We start from the raw sequence: 24210 nt of genomic DNA on the forward strand, positions 1-24210 counted from the left end.
TGACGACGACGACGACATACCACAGCAAACAGAACAGATGAACGAAAATATTATGCGAAAATTGTAATCAAATAGTTGAAGTAAGTTGTTAAATCTTTTTGGATAAATTCAATATTTACAATTGAACCAATGACCAATTTCATTATCAAACCAACAAAACCAATTTTTCGTTCGCCATCAACACCAATTTCACTCAATCGTTTAGTTTTTCATTGCTGAATTGAGTTTGATTGATTTCTAAATATCCGTAACTAAAGAAAAAAATATTTTGATATTTTTTTCTTCTTTAAATTGTCAAATCTAACGGAAAATGGATATATTTTGATAGGGCAAAAACAATGCAGTCAATGGCTGAGAAAAAGTTCGATTTTTGATTCGTTAATTTTTTTCTCAATAAAAACAAAGAATTTATTCAAGACAGAAACAGGCACATACACGGTGCTCAATATAGCGAACCTAAACAATATAGCGCTAAGGACAAATGAAGAGCGGTTCTTTTGTTTTCTTTTTCTTGCAAGATCCAATGCATTTTGAATAACATTAGAATAGCCAATTGTTGAAGAGTTTTTCTTGCATTGTTTCTGTATTTTTTTCTTGATAACTTTTTCTAATTCGACCATTTGTTTTTTGCTAATTATTAATTTTTCTTATAAAAAAACGACATAAATTCCACAATTTTCGAAAACATATCTTTAAACCAAACCAAAAAAATAAAAATAAAAAAATAAAATAAATCAATCCCAATTTTACTCGTGATTTTATCTGGTTTTTATAAAGACAACAATGAAAAAAACCAAAACCCAATCTACTTACTAAATGTTTCAATGTATAAATGTGTGTGTATTTTATTGTAATTTATTCATTGTTAACTACAAACCTACATGTTGATAGTGAATTAAGGAAACAAACATCAGAACCACACGAACAAAAAAAGCAACAACAACCACTATGTATAACACAACACATTTTCTCTATCTGGGTGTGTGTTTATTTTTTAAATCTTCAAAACCAAAGACAAACTAAAAAAAAAAAACGATTCGGTCAAAACATATGTGATGAGCACAAACTAAACCTAAAACAAAAAAACATATCAATTTACTATCGAAATACATATCAATTACAAACTTTAAACGAAAAAAACAAAAATCTCTTAGATATTTACAAAATGATGAAGAAGAATTATGAAGAAAGAAAGGAATTATTAACATACATTTTCAATTCAGAATAGAACATTTTATTTATAGTTAAATTTTAAATTTTATTTGAATAAAAAGAAGCATTTTTTCCTCTATATTCCAAGGAAGAAAAATAAAACTAGAGAAATGATTGAACAGATTGAGGAGAAGAAACAATCGCCCGCCCTATTTCAAATCAAATAACATATCATTTGCAATGTTGTGATCGAATGAATTTCCAAAGCATAAAATATTTCGCGGATGCAATGTAGACTATTTAACAACCTTTCCAACTAACAATTTACTAAGCAACAAACGAAATTAAAGTGATGGCTGCACAAAATAACCGAGAACATCATGCTTGGAGTGGGAGACGATAAAAAATGCACGCGCATCGATCGAAAATGATTTATAGAAAAACCAAAATAAAAGAATATTTTTTATGATTAAACACGACACAGCAACTAATTTATATAAACTTAGATCAATTAAGAAGCTCCAATTCAGTTTTCCATTAACTTAAACTCAACTCGATATGCCAACTGAAAATAACGATAACCAAAATCAATTCCGTTCTATTGGCCACACTAATCAGTCAACAACATTGAACGTCATTTTCCGATTTTGACGGGCATTTTCTACGACCACTCCAGCGAAATGATCCGTTATTAATGTTCTCGTCTCAAAATGTGCCGCTATCATTCAATGGTCAAAATCAATGAATGTGTCGACAGAAAGTGTAATATAATCTATTTAAAGATTTTAATGTAAATACCACGTAAGATCTAATCCAACAACAAAAGAAAATACCCGCAGATTGATTTAAAAAAAAACTCAAAATATTAAAAAAAATTCAAATCAATTCATAATGATAATTATAGAACAAATACTAATAAAATGCAGAAAAAAAAGTTTGAAAAACAAAATGGTATTCTTCATTTTTCGCTGTCTTTTTGTTCTGCTCGAAGTGGAAATCAGAAGGTCTGATCGAATTAAAAGGTGAGTAGTAAAAATGAGATGTTTGATTCAATTACATTGATTATTTGGCATTGAAAATTCGGATTCGTCACGAGATAAATATATCCCTATATGCTCAACTCCTTACAATTAACTTATGATAGTTTATTCAAATTTCGAGTTGCAAATTTGCACAAATCGTATGATAATCAAATTCAAGAATCGAATCGCCAAGAATAATAAGTCGTCAGATGTTGTTGAAATGTATGCAGAAGCAGAGCTTTGATCTATCGTATTTAAAAAAAAATTCATTTTAGTTACTACTCGCAAATATAAAACTTTATACTGAATTGCGATTTTTTCAGTCGGTAATTACAAGTTGTAGTTTACAATCAAAATTCTGTGATTTCCTTTTGCGTGCGATGAACTCAAGTTCCTTGTTTTCGGTAAAAGTTTTTCAAACAGTGTGATGTTGTCTGGGATTCATTCTTAGCGCTTCAATTCAAAGTTTTGAATATTCTTTAGTCACAACATGTGGAAGAGTAGCTGCAGCTTTTTTGGCAAGAGCAAACACCGTTCTTTCCCATGAACCACCTGAAAATACGAAACGAATATTATTTAATAGATGGAAGCGATTTTTTAATCAGAATATTTAAAAAAAAAATGACTTTGTATCGGGATATTGGATTGAACTGATTTTCACCCACCTCTTCTGAATTAAACGCAATACGCGCGGTTGCAAAACAAACAAAGCAAATATAATGATTCCTTGTGCGCTGTTGAGAATGTCAGAGAACAGGAAATAGGGACCCCATCTTTTAAACACTGAAATTGACTCCATGATTCCCGTCAGACCCATCAATATGAACAGACGTAAAAAAAGTAATAAGCTATAAAATAAATATCGTTAATTCATTGCTGAATCATCATTTTTTTTGTTATATACTTTGCCGTTTCCTTTTCCATACTCTCTATCGTTTGTTTACTATTCTCTAGCGATAGCACATTTCGTAGATGTCGCTTAGTTTCTCGAATTTTTATTGCAATCAAAATGAAAAAAATGCCGTTCGTGCTGAATATGAGAACGAGTGGTAAACTATAGAATATAAGTTTCGACGTCCAATCGTCTGGAATTGATTGAATTTTCAATGTCTGCATTTAAATGTTATGGAACAGTCGGGTATCTTACTCTTGAGAAAGCAGCCCGTACTGCCACCAAAGCCTGGTTTAACATAATATGGAACCGATTCAATAGAATCGAGAATATGTCCGGTAGTCAAAAGTAGACATGGTAAGCCATGTGCATACAAAAAGCATAAGAATAGCCGCTTTGTTTCCGAATAATGTACAGTTGAAACGGGGGATCTATCGAAAAATTATAAATTGATATTAGCACAGAAATCTCAGTCGATCTGTTTGATATACAGTAGAATACGCGTGGGCGAACTGATCCAGAATATTCTAAATCACTGAACCACTGACTCATTTTTGGTGAATGATCAGAAGTACTCTGAACTGCCGACCGAAAATGATTCAGTTTATTCCGTTTATTCTGAATCGTAAATCGAAAATGACCCACAGTTTTAAGGATCACAGGTTCCGAAAAAAATGAATCCTGATCTAGAATATCGTGAATAACTGTTATTCGGGCATCTTCTTCGTACGATTCTACTGTACTGTCATACGGACGACTCGATCGAACAATGTTCATGAAATATTCTTACTTGAAAGTTTTCCATAAATGAAAGCTGATTACATTTAGCCATAAAGAAAGTGACAGAATTAACGAATACAAAATTGATGCAATTGTTCTACAAATCGGCGGCTCCACATAATGCCACGCAATCACTTGTGTCCATGGCTGTATCATGTAGAATATTATCATTAAAGCGACAAAACAAAGAAAACATTTTCCATGAAAGTTTCGCAATTCCGGTATACTGGCGTAGACTGAAAATGTGATCATCAGAAATGGTATCGACGCATACATAACTATGCACGCAAATAAAATCGAAATGAGAAGCTATGAATTATGGTTCAATTGTCTAAAGAAAATTGTGTCTAAAAATAATAATTGAAATTCTATATTCTTATTGCTTACAATATGTCGCAATGACTCCTCCTATTGAATGGGAACCTATTTTCTTATGTTGATCTTTGCATAAATTTCCCTGTGAAAGAATTTCATTGTTTGGGCCTGAAGTGATTGCAACGCAATAATCAATACGCTCTACGGACCCAAAGCCATGTGAAATGGATCCATTCTAAAATATTTACAGTTTCAATTTAATCTTCAGCGAAACAATAATAAAAAATGATATGAATAATGATAATGATTTATAGGGCTTCAGGGGAGTAACTTCATTTCAATTACTTTGTACACTTTAAAATCCTCGGCGATAGTAAAATGTTTGCATATTCGTTCGATATATGCAAAATGTTCATTCAAATTGACGATGTTCGTTTGATTATTGTCATCAATTATTTGGCTTTGAATATTTTTCGCTGCTTCATTTTTATGGCATGCCACGCCCAGTTCGGTGGTGTTTTCGTTCACAAATGATCCATAGGGACAGCACAGCCGAAGGCATGGTCGAATGTTACAAAGACAACCGCGAATGTAAGGCTTCACTTTAATGGGTTTTGTTCCGTTTTCCATCGAATAAACTATTTTCGCGTATTGATTGAACGGAAACTCCAGTCCATTGAATGTAATACTCCCATTCGAGTGAGATGCACCATCGGTAATATTAATTGAATCATAGAAATGGCATGGCAATTCCTTTCCAAAGAGAAAAGCAACACTCATATTTGGGATCATTAATACAATTAACCACAATCGCAACATGAAACCGCACTTTAAACTTAAGCACACTATTTATCAAATTTATTTGTCTATTTTTGATAAGGGAAAAACGGCTCGAGATTTATTTGAACGGAAATCTATGTGTTAATTTGTTTTCATAAAAATCTATTAATTATAAACCGAAAACTTTCTATTTTGTCATAAAACTGCTGTTGTTTTCCAGAAGGCACACCTATTCATCATGAAGCTCCCAACAAAACTGTTAGGGCGTATGAACTGTAGTCATAGTACGTAAAATGTAATCAGCTATTTTTTTTCATTAGAATTAATGTTCGCCGAAATCCATGTGATAAAAGAATTAATTCCAGTATTAACGATATTCAAAATTGTACTGATTCAGCTCTGTGGCTCTACATTATATTTGATTCATTTTTTGTGTGGACATTCATTCGTTTTAAAATAATGTATGAATAATACTCTCTGATACAACTGAACTACATTTAACCATGTGTTTAAGACGCAAATTCTCAGTATAGTGTAATCCATTTTATCGCGCACTCCCAAACCATACATAATTATCATTATGGCTTTCAAAAATAGTCTCGCACGCTATCAGCAGCAGTCATCCTGCCTGATTGATATACTCCAAACGGATCTTGACACGACAGAGTACACGTTATGACACATTGCGTGCTGTGCATTCATCGACTTGCGCACAGCCTTTGAAACGGTCCCTTACCGACTATTTACCGTTACAACATAGCGATATAACATGCGGAAATGCACTCGCAATTTGTAAAGACTAATTGGATTATAAAAGCCGAATAGTTGAAATAAGCAGGGAGTACAGTAATTCAATTGTCAATTGCAATAAATTTTCGTTGCTACTAGGCAACAACTTGCGATTCGTTTTCTTCATTCTTTCCATAAATGCAATCTTCGGCTTAAAACTTGATAGAAAATGGACTCTTTATGGTGACGAAGCCACTTATTGCAATACCAATCTAACCGCACTTACCAGTCGAATACAAGAAGACCTTGATTAACGGTAGGGTACATTGCTGCAGGTTGAGAATTGCTGCAGGTTGAGAATCGTTACTTTTTTTCACTATACGTGATCATATCGCCATCGGAATAGTTTTGAAAATCTAATTTTGAGGCCTGTTCTTTTTTAAAAATTGTTCCGACAGAACTGGCGTTTGTTTTGATACACTTCCAATACGCCCATGAATTTTAATGCGAAAACTTGTCATTTTAGTTATTGCCGAATGTCATAAAGTGATTATTTTGCATTGAAAAAAGATTTTATTGTTTTTCTCGTTTATGAATCATTATTGAAGAGTAAATAAGTCATTTAAGATGACTTTTTTTCGAAAATTCATTTATTTAATCAAATTTATGATTGGACTACCATTCAGGAAATGGACAACGAATCTGATGAATTAGAGTAATTTTTGGGCTCCAAATTGCTTTATAGAGCAATAAAATCATCATAACATTGAAAGTATATCATAATTTTATAGATTTTTTTACATTTTAAATAACAATTTTGAAAATTCTCAACCTGCAGCAAAAAAATTTTTTTCGCCATTTTCAGCACCTTCAGAAATTTGACCATAAATTTTGTTTTTGAAAAGCAATTGCATATGTTTCTTAAGCAAAATTATAGCTCAAGACATTATCTATCCAACGGTACCTTAATCTCTTCTAATTTTTCACTCCTGACAAAGTTATGACCAAAACTACCACTATTTGTTTTGCCAACCTGCAGCAATGTCCCCTACCAATTGGTTCGTTACCAACAAAAATTAATGATAATTTAAAAAGCTAAACTGTTATGTTGTTAGTGGTTTAATGATAGCAGTTGGTAGAACTTGATGATTGATACGAAAAAGAAGAAGAAAGAGCAGAATTTGGAAGAAAAAATTTAAATTAACTTTTAATGGAAAATATCATCAGAGGACAAATACTTGAACAGATGCAAAATTGGATATTGAAACAATAAAATGCAAGAAAAAATCAAACGATTTTTCAATTTTAGTGTCCATTTTCAAATAGAAATCTTCGTTATTTTTCAGTCAATTTTAAAACTGAATGTGAAATGGAAAATTGATATCGGAAATTCGGATCGAGTTAAAGGTGACTAATAGGTTTGAGTTGGAAATGCATTTGATCCAGCAGTCAGTGTGTCTGCCAGATTCTGACAGTTCATATGTTCCCTTGTTATTGTGTACGTTGAAATTGTAAATGTTTGGCTGCAAAATTGAGAGTGTATGTGCCGTATGAGCTCATATTCTAATTTAGTACACTGAAATATACGTTTATCTGGGCTTCCATTCAACGTTAAAATGACAAAGTGACTGCAAAAATGTAACTTGAAACCCGCGTTTATGAATCATCTGTGTAGTCTCGTTGTGGCAAAGGGCCAATAAATTGCGTTCATTTCAATCGACTCATAATGAACAACAACAGACATGAAAAAAGTGTGTGTGTGTGTGTGTGTGTGTGTGTGTGTCCGAGACGTTCGTTGTCACTTGTGAAAAGAAACAGAATTTTCCCCGAAAATTAGCGTTTGCTAAAAATTCATTACAAAGTGGTCGGCTTTCAATTTGCTCTCTCAAAAATGTAAGTAGCTCAAGTCTCTATTCTGTACCGTTCCAATGACCGTTCGGTTTTAAATGTTAAAATAAAAGGCATGAACTTGAAATTGTATACGGTGTCTATAGAACATATGTTCGTGCCAAAAATATTCAATTTTAATTAAAAACGAAAAAGTTCGTCGTCGAAATGGGTTTTAATTTCACTTAAAACGATGCCACGCGATTTTATCGGAATTTTGATCCGTTTTACATTTTCTATTCGAGTTTAAATCACGTGTGGATTTTATAATTTAAATTCATTTCGTTTAAATGTCAAACTTTCATTCAAATTAATTCGTTCGTTGATTGAGTTGACAATTTTTACGCATCAATTCATTCATCAGTTGGTCGGTGTCGTATGAAATCGGGATGACGTATTGTTGTGGAACGAACGCTGTATTTTGTCGTTTGCATTGGCATCATATTTCCTTGCAGCAGTTGCGTCAATTGTCTCGACGTAAACACCGTTTGTTTTTTTTCACATATACATACGCGTACACACCCAAAGCAATTACAATTTTCATCTCATCAATAAGTGGTTTCTGTGTAATTGCGCCGTTATAATTGCCCGTGGCGATTTGAAGATCATCGTGCAAGGTCCTGTGAAAATGGACCTGACTTGACAGATGAGCCAAGTTAGAATCGGTGGCGTTTGACACGTTCATATTTATAGACGTGAGCATTTTTACGAATCGGGTACGAAAATTTTATTAGTGTGAAAGTAAATATTTCTATGACGAACGAACGCCAGAAAAAAAAAAACTTACACGGAAAAATTATTCAATGGCACATCGATTTTGAGCAAGATCAATATCTTCCTTAAACCCAAGTTGAGTCGATGGATGACGTAAATAGCACACATTCTTTGACGCCCACTACCGATTGCTGTTCCATTAGAATGAACAAAACTTATTTAAGTATGGTGATGCGACTCTCAGACAAATTTACCTTGTACAAAGTATTCTGATGAACCGGTTTTTCACAACAAAAACAAAACGAGCGATGTAATCGAGTGAATCTGTCAAATTTAACTCATGAGTTAAAACTATGGATAGTTAATTTGCATTTCTCTCGGTTAAACGGCAATTCAGATGGGTTTTATGATTGAGAGAATGTGTGAAGGAAAACACACATTTTGAAATCCAATTAAAATCCAAAGCGAATCTGACGCAGTTTTTACAGTTGTCGCGCTATGTATTCGTTTATGATATGCCAAATACTTACTTACGTTTAATATGTGCGATGCTTTTTTATCTCTGTTGAGCCGTGGGCGCAGATAAATTCATTGTAGAGAAGAAGAGAAAAAAACACCGTATAATCATAGAGCAATATTTTATAATATTATGTACATAAAACACTAATTAATTTCATTTCAGTTTTATTTGAATCGACATAAAATGAGTTTGGATTCGTTTCATTTGTTATTGTTTTTCGTTGTATTGTGATTTGTGGTGTGTTGATACAAGCGATTTAATGGTTTATCATGTGATGATGGTGGTAGTGTCTTTGGGTTCCTTGGATTCTTTTAGGCTGGCCGCCCTGCTGTTCACACTGGCCTGTCGATGCATTCGATTCTGTGACAGTCGCATCGATCTGGTTCGAGGGAATGTGCCCGTTTCGGCATCAAATGGATCGCTTAGCTGTGTCGTTAGTGCGGGCACGTCAAAGTCACCGGTTGTTTTTCGTGACAATTGCCGTGGTGTTGATGCTATCAGTTTATGTTGCCGCTTTCCGCACAATGTTTCCCGGAATGCATGCCGATACTTCTGCGACATCATATTATAAATGATCGGGTTGATGGTGCACGAAAAGTAATAGAAGAAGCCAGAAATTTTGAACAAATACAAATTAATCGTTTCATAATTTGGAAATTTCTTTCCGTACAAAAAGACAATGCGTTGTGCATGGAACGGTGCCCAGCTAATGAAAAATGTTAACACCACAACGGCTAACATTTTGATAATGGCACGCCGCGATTTTGACTGTTTCGATTGGCCAACGTTGGTCGGTCGTATGCCGAGCTCTTTGGTAACGGTGTGCTTTGAACGTGATCGAATTTGTGTGGCCATTTGATAATACAGCACAAGAATGATGAGCATTGGAATGGCAAAAAAGATAATCGTTGATGTTTCGTACAGGCCGATGGGTGCATTGAAAGTGGCACATAATGCTGATTCAGGCACTTCCGGTCCTACCCACGGTGGATATTCAATGTAGTCAATCGTGCGATAATATGCAAATGGTGTGGCACCCAATAAACTGATCACCCAAATAGCAGCAATAATCCGAATGGCACGTTTCAGACCGCTCATCGCATACGAATGCAGCGGATAGCATATTGCCAAAAATCGTTCCATTGAAAATGCGACAATTGTCAGTACGCTGACATACGAACAGGCTTCGGCGATTAATTTTTCAAATTTACAAAATGGCAAACCAAACATCCACGGATACTGATGCCAAAAGATGAGAATTTCAAATGGCAGCCCAAACAGTAGATACAAAATGTCCGATATTGCCAAATTGAAGAGATAGTAATTGGTTGCCGTGTGCATCGATGCATGACGCACAATTACAATGCACACAATTAAATTGCCCGCAATGCCAGCCAACAGTGTAAACGAATAGACGAGTGTCATTGGTATTGCATCCCATAAATCCTGCATTTGTCGACCGCGTTCGTGCAGTACAAAATCCGCCCGTGAACAGTTGAACGTTTCCATGTGATCCTCATCGCATGCATCAATCGGTGGCCCTGTTACCGTCGCAACCATCGTATCGATAATGTCCGTGCCATTGATGCTGATACCATCCGTGCTCAGCATGTCACCAATTGAACTCAGCATATTTTATAGCCTGCACCTTTATTTAGGGATATTGCTGTAATTAATCTAAATTGGAAAATTGCGTTGTTGAAAATACGGATATACTTTTTTTTTTTAAATTGGGGCGACAGAAAAAAAATTGCGTTTTCATTACCTCAAACAAAAAACCAAACACATGGATGAATAAGAATGTTTATCCAGAAATGTTCTCCTTCTCACTCTTTTTCTCGCGCGTCGTCGTTGGCTATTGAGATACACGGTCACTTTGCTCCGACTATCACGACACAATTATCAAAAATCGCTCTTCTGCTTCGTTGAGGCTGACGTGTTTTTCATTTGAAGCCGAGATTAAAGTGTCTCGTATCGGTGTGCTTCTATCGTTGTTGGTTTTCTCTCTCTCTCTCTCTCTCTCTCTCTCTCTCTCTGGTCGTTGCTGTTGCTGTTTTTTTCCTTGTCGTTGTAGTCTGTTGCGTCTCTGCACGAAGTTTTATCTAAAACATTTTCTCTCTTCGTTCTGTACTGTATGTATCTCTTTAATAACAATGCAAATAAGATCAACCTTTATCTGGTGTCATGAGCCTTGAAAACATCATCATATTATTCCTCTTTTTGATTATAGTAGTTATAAATTTTTTTTCACTTTTTTTTTCTTTCGTCGTAGAAAATAACAACTTTGTTATGCACTGTTTTTCTAGTTCACTGTTTTTTTCTTCACACGCACAACAGCCCGAGTAGACTGACCGTTTTTTCTACGCGGAAAATTTCCGTAGTCTATCCTTGAAAATACAAATGAATTGATTTCATCCAAAAGTGTCCACTTTCCATTCGTTGACTAGAAAAATATTTCAATTTTGGGCCGTTGTACAAATGGACAAGTTATCATGGAATTATTGCAGCAGCATCACAGAAGCAAATGCACGGAAAATCAAAACGACGTCCATAGAATTTAACGATTCGATGGCAATGTTTTGCAAAATCACAATCACGTTTTAATAGTCACCGTTTATTTTCATTTCATGTCAAACACAATGAAACTAAAAAAAGCACAAGAAAAACTGAAACTCGAGCGAATAATGACTACTTAAAATGATGATACCAGGTAGATGGCAATTTGTTATCGAGGATGCTATCACCGATTTCTTGTCTATATTAAACCAAAATATAAATGCAAATAAGCGCGTACACACAAGCAATTATCCATGCGAATGGGGAAGATAGAACGCACCGAAACCAAAGAAAATTACAACAAGATAAAGATAATAACAATGATGAAGGCAAAAAAAGGAAACACACAGAAAAAAAAAAACCTAGAAAACAATAAAATGCGAATAGTATTTGTGAGCGAGAGCGTGGACACCGACAATTTGCCGTCTTGCGAGTGAAGTGCTGATGTGAACACACTCGCGCAATGAACAAATGAAAGATCTCAGCATTTTGTCAAGGCATTGGCACAGCAAGCAAGCAAGCAACAACTGTGACTTGTCACTTGGCTCTACACCAACAACAGCAGCAGCAACAACAATCCATCAAATTGCCGTTTGTACGGCTCATTCAATGCATTTTACAACTTACCTACGACCAACAACAACGACGACAATCACAACGACGATGTTTTTTTATCTTCATTTTATTGTGTGGTTCTATTGTTTTAACCATGTTTTGTCAACATGGTAGCTACAACAGTCGATGCTTGGCTGGCTCTTTCGATAACGAACAAACGAACGCGCGTATCTCGTAAATGATTTATTTATGAATTCATCTCACCGATAAACATTTCATTCACAGTGATGCACACACTGAGGTGTAAGGTGTCGCTCGTTTGTGGACAGTGTCAGCAACAGTACAAACGACCGAATGGAACCGAATCGAATAGAATTTCTCACAATCTCATTCTCTCATGCGCTCTAGCTCTGTCTCTCACTCTTCCCTTCTCTATCCGCCCGCCCCATCGAAAGAACCGGCTACGAGCTAATGCTTAAAATGAACGCAAATATGCTAATGAGAATCATAGAACAATTAGTAAGTGGGCATTTGAGTTGATATGAATATTCCTAGTCGACTGACATCCATGGTCTTTTTGTTCTAACATTGGTGACGACGTTAAATATAATGGTTTCGAATTTCGGATATTCTCGACGTGTAATTAAGTAATAACATAGAAATCAAGTTATTTTTGTTCGGCATTGATTTCAACGAATTTGGGGCTGTCATCCAACTGACGCCAAAATGTAGCAGTGTTTTAACGGAGACAAATTTCAATTCTGAATCGAACGGAGTGGTCTTGTGATTAATTAATGCCCACAGCTGCTGTGAGTTGCCAATTTGCAAACTCTGTCTCTCTCTTTCTCTCTCTAGATCTCTTGCTCGCTCTCTCTTTTGCTCTCTTGCTCTCTCGTTGGCTTTTGGTCCCATTAATGCATCCATGTCTAAACATCGCATTCTTTCGGTGTCCGAACACATTACATCACATTAATGGTCACCATAAATGCAAATCATGCAACGTAATTCTATGCAATTTATACGCTTCGCTGACAATTTGAATAATGCGCTTTAATCATTGGGTCGATTTTCTATAAATGCCCACCACCAACATGATTGTGTTATGATAGAAAATTATGAGTGTGTCATTATTGTCGAGAAGCGACAGTCTATGTGACAAATGTGCTGTCTCCTCATATTCAGTTCCGAACCATTTCATTCAGCCCGACCACAGACAACTATCAATTTTGTACCACTGTCCCTTGTCTATGTCCGTTGATTTCGTTTCAAGTGTGTTCACGCATTGTGCGTGCGTGTGTGCGGTTTCCAGTACAATTGCCTTTAATACAGTCGCATCTAGTCAATAATTATGCGATAAAATTACACACATCCCATTCGGTCGGTCGGTCGGCTGACCGGGCCATGGAGCAACAACATCCGAATTGGATTGAATGATTGGACTCTTGGGGCCAAACACATTACTGCAATCGAAATGGAAATTTACAACGTTTTTTCTTCTTTTTTCTTTCTTCTTTCTTGAAATCAGGGTTTCAAAGAATCAATCGCGTTCTGAACTGAAACAGATTGAGATGATGGATCAATGAATTGTCTTTGAACCAAAATCTGCGATTAGAAAACCGATTTTTAAAATCCATTCAAAATTAATGGAAAACCAATTTTTCGAACAGGAAGCGCACATTTCATCCGTTTCATAATTGTGAAGAAAAAAACCGTGTTTTCAACCGCTAATGGTGATATGCCGAAAAACCATAATGTTCAAATCGTTGCGGTGACACAGACATAAGAACTAACCAATTTAGTTGATTTCATTTGACGTTCGCATATTGTTTGGCATTTTCATCGCATCGATTCCGAAGCCAAACTGATGGTGTGATTGAAATGTATGTATGCGTGATTGTGGCTATAGAGTGAGTCTGATATTCGTGTTATTGTGTGTTGCTGTTTGGTGTGTTTTTTTTCTGTTCATTTTATTTTCATAATTCACAGATGTTTGTGTCCGTGTCGTGTGCTGCATTCAATACAATACGCACCGAATGTGACGGTGTCACTGTGCGTGTTTTGGTGAACGTTCATTCGGAATTGGCTATGTATTGTTCGGCGATAAGCGATAAGCGATAAGTGACGATCTTTGTTTTTTTTCTTGGGTCGTACAATTGAAAAGTAAATAAGAATGAAGTTGACACATCTTTGAGCAGTTAGTTGATTTGCGGCAATTGACACGAATAATCATCAGCTAATTAAAATACATACGGCGACAACGATAATAAGTGGTTGTAAAAATCAAACAACTAAATAAAGCGTTTTTTTTCTATCTCTCTACAATATTTATTGTGTTTTCAACTTGAAAAATTGTTACTTTTAAGTGGTTTGATTGAAGTGGCGCAAACATTGTCAATAGTATCGATTATTATTCTCAAGAAAGGAAAACGTGTTGAACAAAAAGAGCTAAATCATGGGAAAAGTGCAAATTGTTGAAGATTCATTCGGCTATATGCAGAATCCGATCACCAGAGATGGCGAACAAGTGAAACGATTCACATTTAGCAACGATAATGTTTCGATCAGCTGTATCACTTATGGAGCGACGGTGACATCGATTCGTTGCCCTGATAAATATGGCAACATCGCTGACATTGCACTCGGTTTCGATGAATTGGAAGGTTATATATGCGAAAGAAAAAAATACTGCTGTTGTATTTGAACCAAAACAAACTCAATTGTTGCTCACTTTGTTTCACTATTGTTCAGGCTATCGTTCAAAAACGAATCCATATTTTGGTGCTTCGATCGGACGAATTTGTAATCGCGTCGGGAATGGACGATTTGATTTGAATGGACAACACTTTGAAGTGGATAAGAATCTCAATGGCGTTCATCAATTGCACGGCGGAACCATTGGCTTTGACAAATTCAATTGGCAAGCACATCAATTTGAATCGAAAGTTGTGATGACTCACGTAAATCCAGACGGTTTTCAAGGTTATCCAGGCACCGTAATGGTTCAGGCAACCTATGAACTATTCCCAGATAACACTTTCTCCGGCAAATATACAGCTACCGTTTCGAAGCCAACACCCATAAATTTGACAAACCATTCGTATTTCAATTTAGCCGGCCACGTAAGCAGAAGTCCAAACTTTTATTCAATTTAATTTTTTCAACAATTCACTGTCATCATTTCACGCAGGATAAAGGGCATACGGAAATCTATAACCATGAAGTTACTTTGAATGCTGATCGCTATACGATTACCGATCATGATTCAATTCCAACGGGTGCATTCCAAAATGTTTCGGGAACAGATTATGATTTGCGCGTTGCTCGAAATCTCGGCGAATCAATTGCCAAAATCACAAACAATGGCTACGACGACAATTTCTGTGTGACTCGTGGTACAGATCAATCGCTAGCATTTGTTGCTCGGTATGGATATCAAGTGGTTTTTTAAATAGAAAAAACATGACTTAGAAAAATAGTCGATAGTTTAAAGTTTTTTCATTTATTTTTATCATCACCTCAAATCATTGTCTTTTTATTGCATTACCTTCATTCCAGTGTAAGCCACCCGAAATCGGGCCGTGTGTTAGAGGTGTATAGCGATCAGCCAGGCGTTCAATTCTACACGTCAAACTTCATGCCAGATCCAAATAATCAGGTAGATTTATGACTGTTTAACACACGAATTTGAATTGCAGTACAATTAACAGTATGTTAATTGACACAATTTCCATTTAAATTACTCAAGTTCGAAAAAACTCATAAAAACAATTTTATTCAATTGAAATACATTGTTTGGTTGAATACCCATTAGAAAAAGTCAATGAAAAAGATTTATTTAATTCTTATGGAATTTATATAGATTTATCCTGAAGGTAAAAAGCGTGAAAATAAAGCACCAAGCGATGCAACGGAGCCAATCTTTGGCAAAGAAGGCGCACTCTATTTCAAGCATGGTGCATTTTGTTTGGAAACTCAAAACTATCCGGATGCTGTCAATCATGTAAGCTGGAACAAAATTATTTTTTTTATTTTTCACAAGAATTAAATCTTCAACCAAGAACTAGCATTTTTACGGTTTGTGCTTTTATTGTGTAGGTCGTTTACTTGTCAAAAATTGTTTCATATATGTAACACGGAGACAATTTGGGTTAAAATTCCTTTACTGATATTCTTTACGATGAATATTTGTTTTCATTTCAATTTTTTACTTCTATTTTTATTTTTTTTTTGAAAATGATCAATATCTTATTTTCATCAACAGCCAAACTTCCCGAACTCAATTGTAAATCCAGGCGATGTGTATAAACACGAATTTGTGTACAAGCTTTTCACCAGCTAAGCACTAGATTCGAAAAAGGAAACATTCCATTTCGAATGTTTGGCGCGCAAAATGCATTTATCTTAACTTTTAACGGCATAAAATCTTCTCCAAACTAATTTTGGTAGACATTAAAATCATGAATTAATAAATTTCGTTTGAAATAACAAAAACCAATTGTTTCAGCAAATAAAATTAGAGAATTTTAATTATTTTTTTTCTTATTGAAGAAAATAGTTTCACAACAATAAATTACAACTACAACTTACTTATTTCGAAAGTTGACATTTCATTTTCGAAAAAAAATCGTCCAGGAAGAAATAAATGAAAAAATGACCTTGTCTCAGCACTACTTCAATGTACTAGGAAATATAAGTAAATTCAATAACAATTTTGAAATAATTAAGATGCATTCATCAGAATCGCGCACATAAAATGCTATTTTTTCCTCAAGAATAATATCTGCGATAAATTTGCTATCAAGGCATTTACGATTCTGTTTAAATGCAATTTTCTACGGTCAGACTGACGATAGCAACGATGGTATACTAGTACGTGCCGTATGGAGGAAAAAAATTTCAATTGATGTAGCTATTAGTAAGTGCCCTTTAGTTCGAAAATACTGTGATGGGTTATCCGAATGGCGGGAAATAGTTAATAAAAGCGGTCCGATGGCGTTATACAATCAAATCGGAATACAACGTGACCACTGAATAACAACAATTTGCTTATCTGCATGTAAATGTATTGAATTCGATTCTGAAATTTTTGTGCTGCTACCTTCGGTTACAAAAAGATAACCCATGGAAAAAATATTTGTAGAAAAAAAAATAAAAAATAAATTTTCCAAGCCATTTTTAATATATATCGGAAAAAAATCATTAGCTTCTTTGTTCAGAAAGGAAATCAATCGAGCATATCTCAGCCGGCGACAGCAGGTGCGAGTGACGAAAGTCCAATAATAAGCATTCGATTTTATTACACGCGTCTAGAGTAAGATAGAATCAGTCAATAAGTAACGGGCACATTTTCCTACTAGAAAATCAGATTTCCACTTTTTTGTGCAATATGCTTATTTCGGGCAGGGGCAATTATAAGATTAAGCATACAATGCTACGTATATATGCAATGATGGAATGAAAAGAGCAAATTTTTCTTTTACACAAAGATCATTTAATCTATGGAATTAATTAAGTACAATTTTTGGCGATTCTTTCATGATGTTTACATAATTTTACTTTCATTTTTATATGTATCGTATATGTGTGCATGAGTGTATGTGAGTGAATGTGAGTGTATGTGTATGTATGTATATATGTGTTGGTCTTTTGTTAAATGCGACTGGCTCCAATATTTCAAATGTTTATGTTTTCAAAGCAATTTGGTATTCCTTGTAGTTGTGTGTTGTAATATGTCAAATTTGGGAGGCGTTTACAATAATAATAATTTATATATCAGAGAGGTTTAATTTGCTCATCCAAACATACACCACTGGAATTGTTTAAATTCATCTTAAGATTCATTTTGTTAAATTATTCGTTATCATTAAATTAGTTATTATAATAATAATAAAGGTGTTTTGTTGTTGTTGTTGTTGTGTAATATCTAAATTCTAAATTCATTAACATACATACATACATAAATATTATAGAATTTATTACGATTAATATTTGAATTATTAATTGTATTGTTTCATTGTTGTTCTTCTTTCTGTTGTATTCCTTTTCATCTTTATTAATTTAAGGTTGCATAAGCCTCGATACAGTCGCTCAATAGGAAAATTAAGTAAAATCGTGCATACGTTACAAACATCAATCGAATCACATATTGGAACGTGTTTTATAACAAACTCGCATTTATATCATTATCATTCGTGTGTTTATTACTGCATCTAATTCCTATTCTGTGTTTGTGTTTGCTATTCCAAAAACCACAGAAAATAGAACACACTCTACTCCCAAACCTGAATCAATATATAAATGAACCATTTTCTTCTTGTTTTTTTGTTTCACTACATACGAAATTATTATCGCTGCTAAATTACGATGCGAATTAGAATTAAAAAAAATACATAATTATAATTAAATTGTAATAAATTAAAATCACAAAAATACAATAGTTATACAGAAGACACAAAAAAAAATAAACGAAAGAAATGTAAACGATTGTCCTAATAAATAGTAATACTTGGTCGTTGTGTGTATGTGTGTTGTATGTATGTGTGTTGTATGTATGTGTGTGTGTTTCCATTTAGCTATATCTCTTTCTCTCTCTTTCTCTGGCAAATAATTCTTCTTACATAAATGTACACTTAATTCACTTCTTTCTTCTAACAACTAATGGATTGAATTTTTCAAAGAAATTTCCTTCTTTTTTTTTAAACTAAGACAAATTACTGAGAATGTTTATTTTTGCTTCGTACTCATTTTGTTCTTTTTTTCCTCGTAGAATTTTGTTTCGATTTTTCAGGAGTTTGAATCGAACCGATCCCGAAGATCGATCGATTGTAAATCAAGCCGAAACACTTGATTGAGAAGAGATAAATGGCTCAAGTGTTTATGTGCAATGCGGGACACGATCGAAATGTTGTATGTGTTTATATGCATGGGTCAATGTGTGATGGGCAAAAAGGTATGTATGTGTGGCATAAACACAATTAATATTGAAAATTAACACATTTTCACAACTAGAATTTCGGAACTTTTTTCTTCTTCCACAAATGTAAAAATAAAAAAAAAAATCGGTATGTGTGTGTGTGTGTGTGTCTGCCACGGAAAATGTGCAAATCCACAACCAAAAAACATGCACTCATGAATTCGACAACTGAATTGAAGAGACATTTGCTATTTTCCAGTTTTGCTTCTGTTCCGGTTTAATTTTCAAACTGTTCAAAAAATCGAACAAAAATACATCAATATATACAAAATACAGCGACGCTGCTTAAACTCACTGTACATTTCGACGTGTCAATTGTGTGCAATGGACTTAATAAATTCAATCTAGCGAAAACGCATGGAAGTCGACGGTGTGGAAAATTGGGCAAATATATGTGTGTGTAAGTTAAATAAGAAAGTTGAATAATTTCAAGAACTTGTCAAAAGTGTTGAATTGTTTGGTTCGGTAAAGATCAATCGTTCACACAATGAACGCATCTAATAGAAAATTAAATTTAAAAGAAAACAACTGATTTTTTTCTCTAATGTTAGAGAGCACGAAATACCTTGGTGATCATCATTTTCCGAAAAGCGTGCTCGCGCACACACACACACACATACACCTTAAAGAGAAAGACAGAGGAAAAACCGGCGATTTGCCCGCAAATTGACTCATTTTACCTGGTTTTGTGCTTGAGTATTTCTATCGGTGACAGCCAGACTGTGTGTCACATTAACTATTCATTACAACATATTACAATCTGAGAAAGATTAACTGGTTTTTGCTATTCTGTATGTGTATGTCCTGTGTGCTATGTGTTGGGTGTTGTACGCATATCCGGTCGATATTTCGATTTCTTACTAATAATAATTCTTCTCATTTGTCCCTAAAAGGAATTCGTATTGAACTACAGACTATGGCAATTCATCAGTCAAAATTGTTGTGTTTGTTTTTAGTTTCCCTATATAGGATATATGTGTGTATATGGTTCGATGCATGTTTGAACGTAAATTCCATTAAATTTTTCATTCGACAACAATGACAATTTTGTTTTTTCTTCTTTCGTGTATGATGATATTCAATGAAATTGGACTGTAAAGTGCTTAATTACTAACATTTAGTGAACAATTTTCAATTTTTTTCTTCTTCTTCTTCGTTTGCAACACAGAATGTAACAATTTTATGAACGCATGATCAAATTTGTAATGCTGGTAATAATTCCTTTGACAAATTGCATTCCATTTGTTCACACTGAAGTCGAATGGATCCGTTACAGAAAATTTATTTTAAAAAAAAACTCGAAAACAAACGCATTCAATGCGATCCAACATCATGGAATGAAATGGTCAAAGAAAAACTAGTTTCAAAAATAATAATAATAATCAATCCTAAAATGACCGACGAAATTATGATTCTTTAAATAAATCCAAATTTAACTAATATTTTTTTTCTAATTATTCGTTTAACTATCTCTCAACTCTCTCTCCAGAAAAAAAAAACGAAGTAGTAGAAATAAAACCTCAACATGCTTTGTTTTTTGTTTTAAAGTAGTTCGTATCATTTTTTTTTGTTGTGTTATTGTTACTTGAGACTTTAAAGATTTAGTGAGCTCATTCATACATTTGGTTCGATCAATGCTGAGAGGATGAGTTGCATCGACATGCAACCACGGTTGGGCGATTTATATATAGATTCGTGCGAGCAACGAATATCGTGCTCGGTGTGTTAGTTTGGTTTTTTTTCTTCTTCATTTTGTTGCAAATACCCAGGAACAAACGAAAGAAAAAAAAACGCACATTACAACTAATAATTTAACATCATTTGTGAATCACACACAAAATCGGTCATTATACTAGGGGCGGTGGTGTTCGGCTGTGATTTTGTAAACGCAGCTCACGTGGAACGTGCTGTGATAGGATCAATTGCTCTTGATCATGCGATCGAAGTGGAAAATTCGGACTGTCCAGCCCGAATTGTAACACTGGGAAATGCTGTTGCTGCTGCTGCTGCTGCTGCTTTCGATTGAGATGATGGAATCGCATCGGATTGCTGCCATGATGATGCAATCGAAAACGCATTTTCTGTCGATTTCGATGTAATTTATTGTGTGCGGCCAATTGTTGATTGGTTGCCTGGCTTGTGGTTAGCCAACGATTGAAATTGTGAGCTGGCCCGGTTGAATTGTGTTCACAACCAGTTTGACGTCGCCAATTGTCCAACACAAAACCACCGACACGTTTGCATTCATGTGCATAGGCGGCAAAACTGTCACAATAGCATCTACCCGATGGACATTCGCACATATCCTTTCGACACGATTCGAAATAATGTTCAGGATTCAAACGGCTGACACAGTCATCGAAAATATCCGATTCTCGCAGTGGTTTGCAAAATTGGCCGCCTTTTTTCAGTCGACATATTGGCGTTTTTGCGAGATTTTCATGCTTACGCGAACACGCTTTGATACCGCCGACTTTCCAGGAATTGGCAAAACGCCACACTTCATCATCGGTGTAATTGATGCCACGCCTTGATGTTAAATCGTCTCGATACACATTGTCTGCGGAAAATCAAAATGAATTCACGTTTAAATGATGAAAAGGAAAAAAATTATTTCAAAATATCCTCATTTGCAATTCTTTTTCAACGAAATCAAATTTTTGGCTTCGACAAATGAATTTCTTCGACAAAAAAATCGATTCAAAAGCATCTATACTCACTATAATTGCCACACAAGCCGCAAAGTTTCTTTTTATACGAGGTGGCTGCTTGAACTTGCAGAAAATTACTGCCATCCCACAGGAGATTAATGCCAATCTCAGTGACAACACTGATTCCTTCGTCTGTGCGCTGAATGTCCAGCATATTTTCGAATTTATACGGTGGTATAACGCGCGTTCCATTCACTTTAACGCGCATTTTCTGTCCAAGATTCACACGAACGGTGGGCATTTTCAGTGTAATCGTTTTTATCCAAGCCGAAGATTTTGTGCTGCGCGCATCGTTTGTAACTCGAATGGAAAATGTTTGATTCATACAATCGGCAGTCAATTGATACTTGCACGAACCTTGAAAGCTGAAAAATTTCCCATCGAATGTTTTATAATGCGGATCACCGAAAACGGTACATGTTCCGGCACCTAAACAAAATCAAACGAACATTTCAATTAGAATCTCAAATCATGAGCAGAACAAATTCGTTTGAAGAAATGAAATGAAAACAAAACAATAACGACTTACTCTCTTCGCAGCGTGCACAGCACTGACCGGCTGGTTTGACAAGCGTTTCGTTCGGTCGACATTTTGTAGTCGGGCATTTGGCTTGTGCACATCGAATTTCACCTTCGTGACAACGACACGATCGACACGAATCTAAATTCCATGTATCGTTATTCTGTGAAAATGGAATGGGTTTCATTTGTCTGTTTTTGCTCATTTTTATTCATTAAGTTTTTGAAGTCAACAATAATAGGTTGTGCCAAAAATGGGATTTATTTTGCGTTTCTTCAAAGCATTTCAAAGAAAAAATGTATCCAAAGCAAAACAAAGCATGAACACTGAATGGAATCAAAATTCCAAAGCAAAAAAAAGGCTTCACTCACCTGATAAGTTTTACCGTCATAAGTGCAGGTGGATCGGGCTTTGGCAACAGGCGGACAATGTGGGCAACATTCACCTGGTGTTAGTTTCTGATATGTTGGTGAACATTCGAGAACGGGACAAGTTTCGCGTCGACAAATCGATGTACCATTGACGCAGGTACATGTCGAGCATTTATCGGGACTGTAATGTTTGCCATCGTCATAAAAACCTTTGCCCAATATACAACGGCCGGGAAATGGTTTGATTGTGCGTTTTTCGCTGCATTTGGGACAACATTCGCCGGGCAGTTTAATTTGTTTCGATGGTGGACACTGTAGCACGGGGCATGCTTTTTTAACGCATGTCAATCGTCGATTAGAGCACGAACACTTCAGACATGGATCTTCGCTCAGTGTCACCTCACGTCCATCTTGTACGGTTTGACCATTTAAGCTGCATCCTGAAAGCAGAAAAAGACAAACAAAATCATCGATTATTTCTTCCACAGCTCTTGGGTATCTTCTTTTTTTTTCTCTATTTTATGACATTATTTTTGATTTTTCTGCTATCGTATTAAATTGATTCAAATGTAAGCTGGAGCCAGCCTTCAACCAAACTATATAAGTTTAACATTGTTCTACAGCGATGGCTCCAAACACTGCCCACACATTTTTTTCGCTTGACTCATTCAAGTCTTGGCAAATGTTTTGCTTCCCTATTATTTTTTTTTCTTCTTCTCTCACTGTGCTCGTCTATCTAATAAAACAAAAATTGCCCAGTTTTATCAAGTTTTCAGCTTATTTTAGTATTTGTCTGTTGGATGGTTTGTCACCGAGAAAAAGGCTATTAGACACAAGTTGAAATAGAGTGTGTCGCATTTGAGGTTCGATCTCGGCTGAATCTAAAATGCGAATCTTGATTAGAAGTAGAAAAGCTTTTCGGGTTTTTCTTTATGTATGAGATCACACCATCGACCAAACATCGAAAGTAGTCGACTTTAAGTCGTTGGTAAATCCAGAGAAAGAGAAAGAGAGACACACACATACAACATAGGACGTTGGTCAAATGATTTATAGCGCCTTTAGTGTCTTTTCGTATGGTCAAAGTATTAACAAACAATTCCAATTTATATGATTCGTTTATTATTCGAGTGTTTGGTTGCCTTTAACATCCATGTATCGTTTCAATAACTAATGCAAGGCGCTTATTCTGGCCGATGAAATGAAGAGCAACAACAACAACACCATATACAATCCTATTAAATGATTTTTTTTTCCGCTGTTCGCTTCATTCTTTTGGCTCTTGAATAGACATCTCGCCCATATAAAAATAATATATCAATTGCATCGAATAAAGCTTCCAGATTTGTGTATGTATGTTTGTGTTTGTGCTTTTGTGTCTCCTCCATCTCTTTCGGTCGTGTGTCATTTTCAATGAACTGAAAGCAAACGCTGTTTTAGTTGTTTTCATTGAATTGGTTGACAAATTGTAGCCAGCGCATCTAGTAGCCAATAGTCGATGTGTGCATGTTTTGCGAAAAGAGAGAGGGAGCGAGAGCGATAAGTGATATATGGTGAGTAACACAATTTAAAACTGTGTAATGTTATTTACATTTATTTTTATGGGGATCATTTGTGTCGCCGTTTTTCGAACGCGCGCACATACATTTTTGGTTTGGGAGCAAAAGCGGATCTTGGTGCTCTTCTGCTTGAGCAAATAGCCATTTGAAGATTTTAATCGTTGTAATTTTTCT

The 24210-nt window shown here is 35.2% G+C and overlaps 4 protein-coding genes across 16 annotated transcripts in view; 1 reads left to right on the plus strand and 3 right to left on the minus strand.

Annotated features, from left to right (window-relative positions):
* Positions 1-1211: 1211 nt before the first annotated feature.
* On the minus strand, positions 1212-8195 carry LOC129577443 (G-protein coupled receptor Mth2-like). 6 transcript variants are annotated; one of them, XR_008689002.1, is made up of 8 exons: positions 4507-8195; positions 4234-4396; positions 3857-4124; positions 3322-3497; positions 3079-3259; positions 2840-3022; positions 2509-2726; positions 1212-2419 (listed from the first exon to the last, which is right to left on the minus strand). XR_008689002.1 is itself a non-coding variant. In XM_055464460.1 (7 exons), exons 1-7 carry the CDS (start codon positions 4978-4980, stop codon positions 2654-2656), a joined length of 1383 nt encoding a protein of 460 aa, XP_055320435.1. In that variant the 5' UTR covers positions 4981-5520; the 3' UTR covers positions 1212-2653. The 6 variants fall into 6 exon arrangements, 4 of the variants coding, with proteins under 4 accessions (XP_055320435.1, XP_055320434.1, XP_055320433.1 ...); XR_008689001.1 differs by having other exon boundaries at positions 2523-2726; positions 4507-5520; XM_055464460.1 differs by having other exon boundaries at positions 1212-2726; positions 3857-4082; positions 4234-4303; positions 4507-5520.
* A 695-nt stretch (positions 8196-8890) lies between these two features.
* LOC129577445 (neuropeptides capa receptor-like) lies at positions 8891-11904 on the minus strand. Of its 2 annotated transcripts, none has more exons than XM_055464461.1 (2): positions 10557-11904; positions 8891-10468 (listed from the first exon to the last, which is right to left on the minus strand). In XM_055464461.1, the coding sequence occupies exon 2, from the start codon at positions 10421-10423 to the stop codon at positions 9059-9061; it is 1365 nt and encodes a 454-aa protein (XP_055320436.1). In that variant the 5' UTR covers positions 10424-10468; positions 10557-11904; the 3' UTR covers positions 8891-9058. The 2 variants fall into 2 exon arrangements, with proteins under 2 accessions (XP_055320436.1, XP_055320437.1); XM_055464462.1 differs by having other exon boundaries at positions 8891-10439; positions 10557-11809.
* Positions 11905-13955: 2051 nt separating this feature from the next.
* LOC129577447 (galactose mutarotase-like) lies at positions 13956-18404 on the plus strand. Its single transcript, XM_055464471.1, has 6 exons — positions 13956-14562; positions 14651-15021; positions 15090-15325; positions 15458-15557; positions 15762-15902; positions 16164-18404. Exons 1-6 carry the CDS (start codon positions 14355-14357, stop codon positions 16239-16241), a joined length of 1134 nt encoding a protein of 377 aa, XP_055320446.1. The 5' UTR covers positions 13956-14354; the 3' UTR covers positions 16242-18404.
* The window catches only part of LOC129577446 (BMP-binding endothelial regulator protein), a 72943-nt gene continuing 66103 nt past the window's right edge, over positions 17371-24210 (minus strand). For all 7 annotated transcript variants that reach the window (XM_055464467.1, XM_055464466.1, XM_055464469.1 and 4 more), the window contains exons 7-10: positions 22478-22917; positions 22116-22269; positions 21596-22015; positions 17371-21435 (exon numbers count right to left, since the gene is read on the minus strand). In XM_055464467.1, coding sequence (XP_055320442.1) covers positions 20723-21435; positions 21596-22015; positions 22116-22269; positions 22478-22917 — 1727 coding nt within the window. In that variant the 3' untranslated portion in view covers positions 17371-20722. The remainder of the gene's footprint in view (positions 21436-21595; positions 22016-22115; positions 22270-22477; positions 22918-24210) is intronic.

This window comes from Sitodiplosis mosellana, unplaced genomic scaffold, assembly GCF_009176505.1.
Source record: "Sitodiplosis mosellana isolate CC-2019 unplaced genomic scaffold, AAFC_SMos_1.0 Smas_scaffold_6197, whole genome shotgun sequence".
Lineage (NCBI taxonomy): Eukaryota > Metazoa > Arthropoda > Insecta > Diptera > Cecidomyiidae > Sitodiplosis > Sitodiplosis mosellana.

Coding starts and splice junctions, on each gene's coding strand:
- LOC129577443 (XM_055464457.1), bottom strand. CDS start 4,980: ATGTTGCGATTGTGGTTAATTGTATTAATGATCCCAAATATGAGTGTT. Junction 3,498..3,856: donor CATTTATGGAAAACTTTCAA/GTAAGAATATTT, acceptor ATTTTTCGATAG/ATCCCCCGTTTCAACTGTAC. Junction 3,260..3,321: donor TACGGGCTGCTTTCTCAAGA/GTAAGATACCCG, acceptor AATCAATTCCAG/ACGATTGGACGTCGAAACTT.
- LOC129577445 (XM_055464461.1), bottom strand. CDS start 10,423: ATGCTGAGTTCAATTGGTGACATGCTGAGCACGGATGGTATCAGCATC.
- LOC129577447 (XM_055464471.1), top strand. CDS start 14,355: ATGGGAAAAGTGCAAATTGTTGAAGATTCATTCGGCTATATGCAGAAT. Junction 15,326..15,457: donor TCGCTAGCATTTGTTGCTCG/GTATGGATATCA, acceptor CCTTCATTCCAG/TGTAAGCCACCCGAAATCGG. Junction 15,558..15,761: donor TGCCAGATCCAAATAATCAG/GTAGATTTATGA, acceptor GAATTTATATAG/ATTTATCCTGAAGGTAAAAA.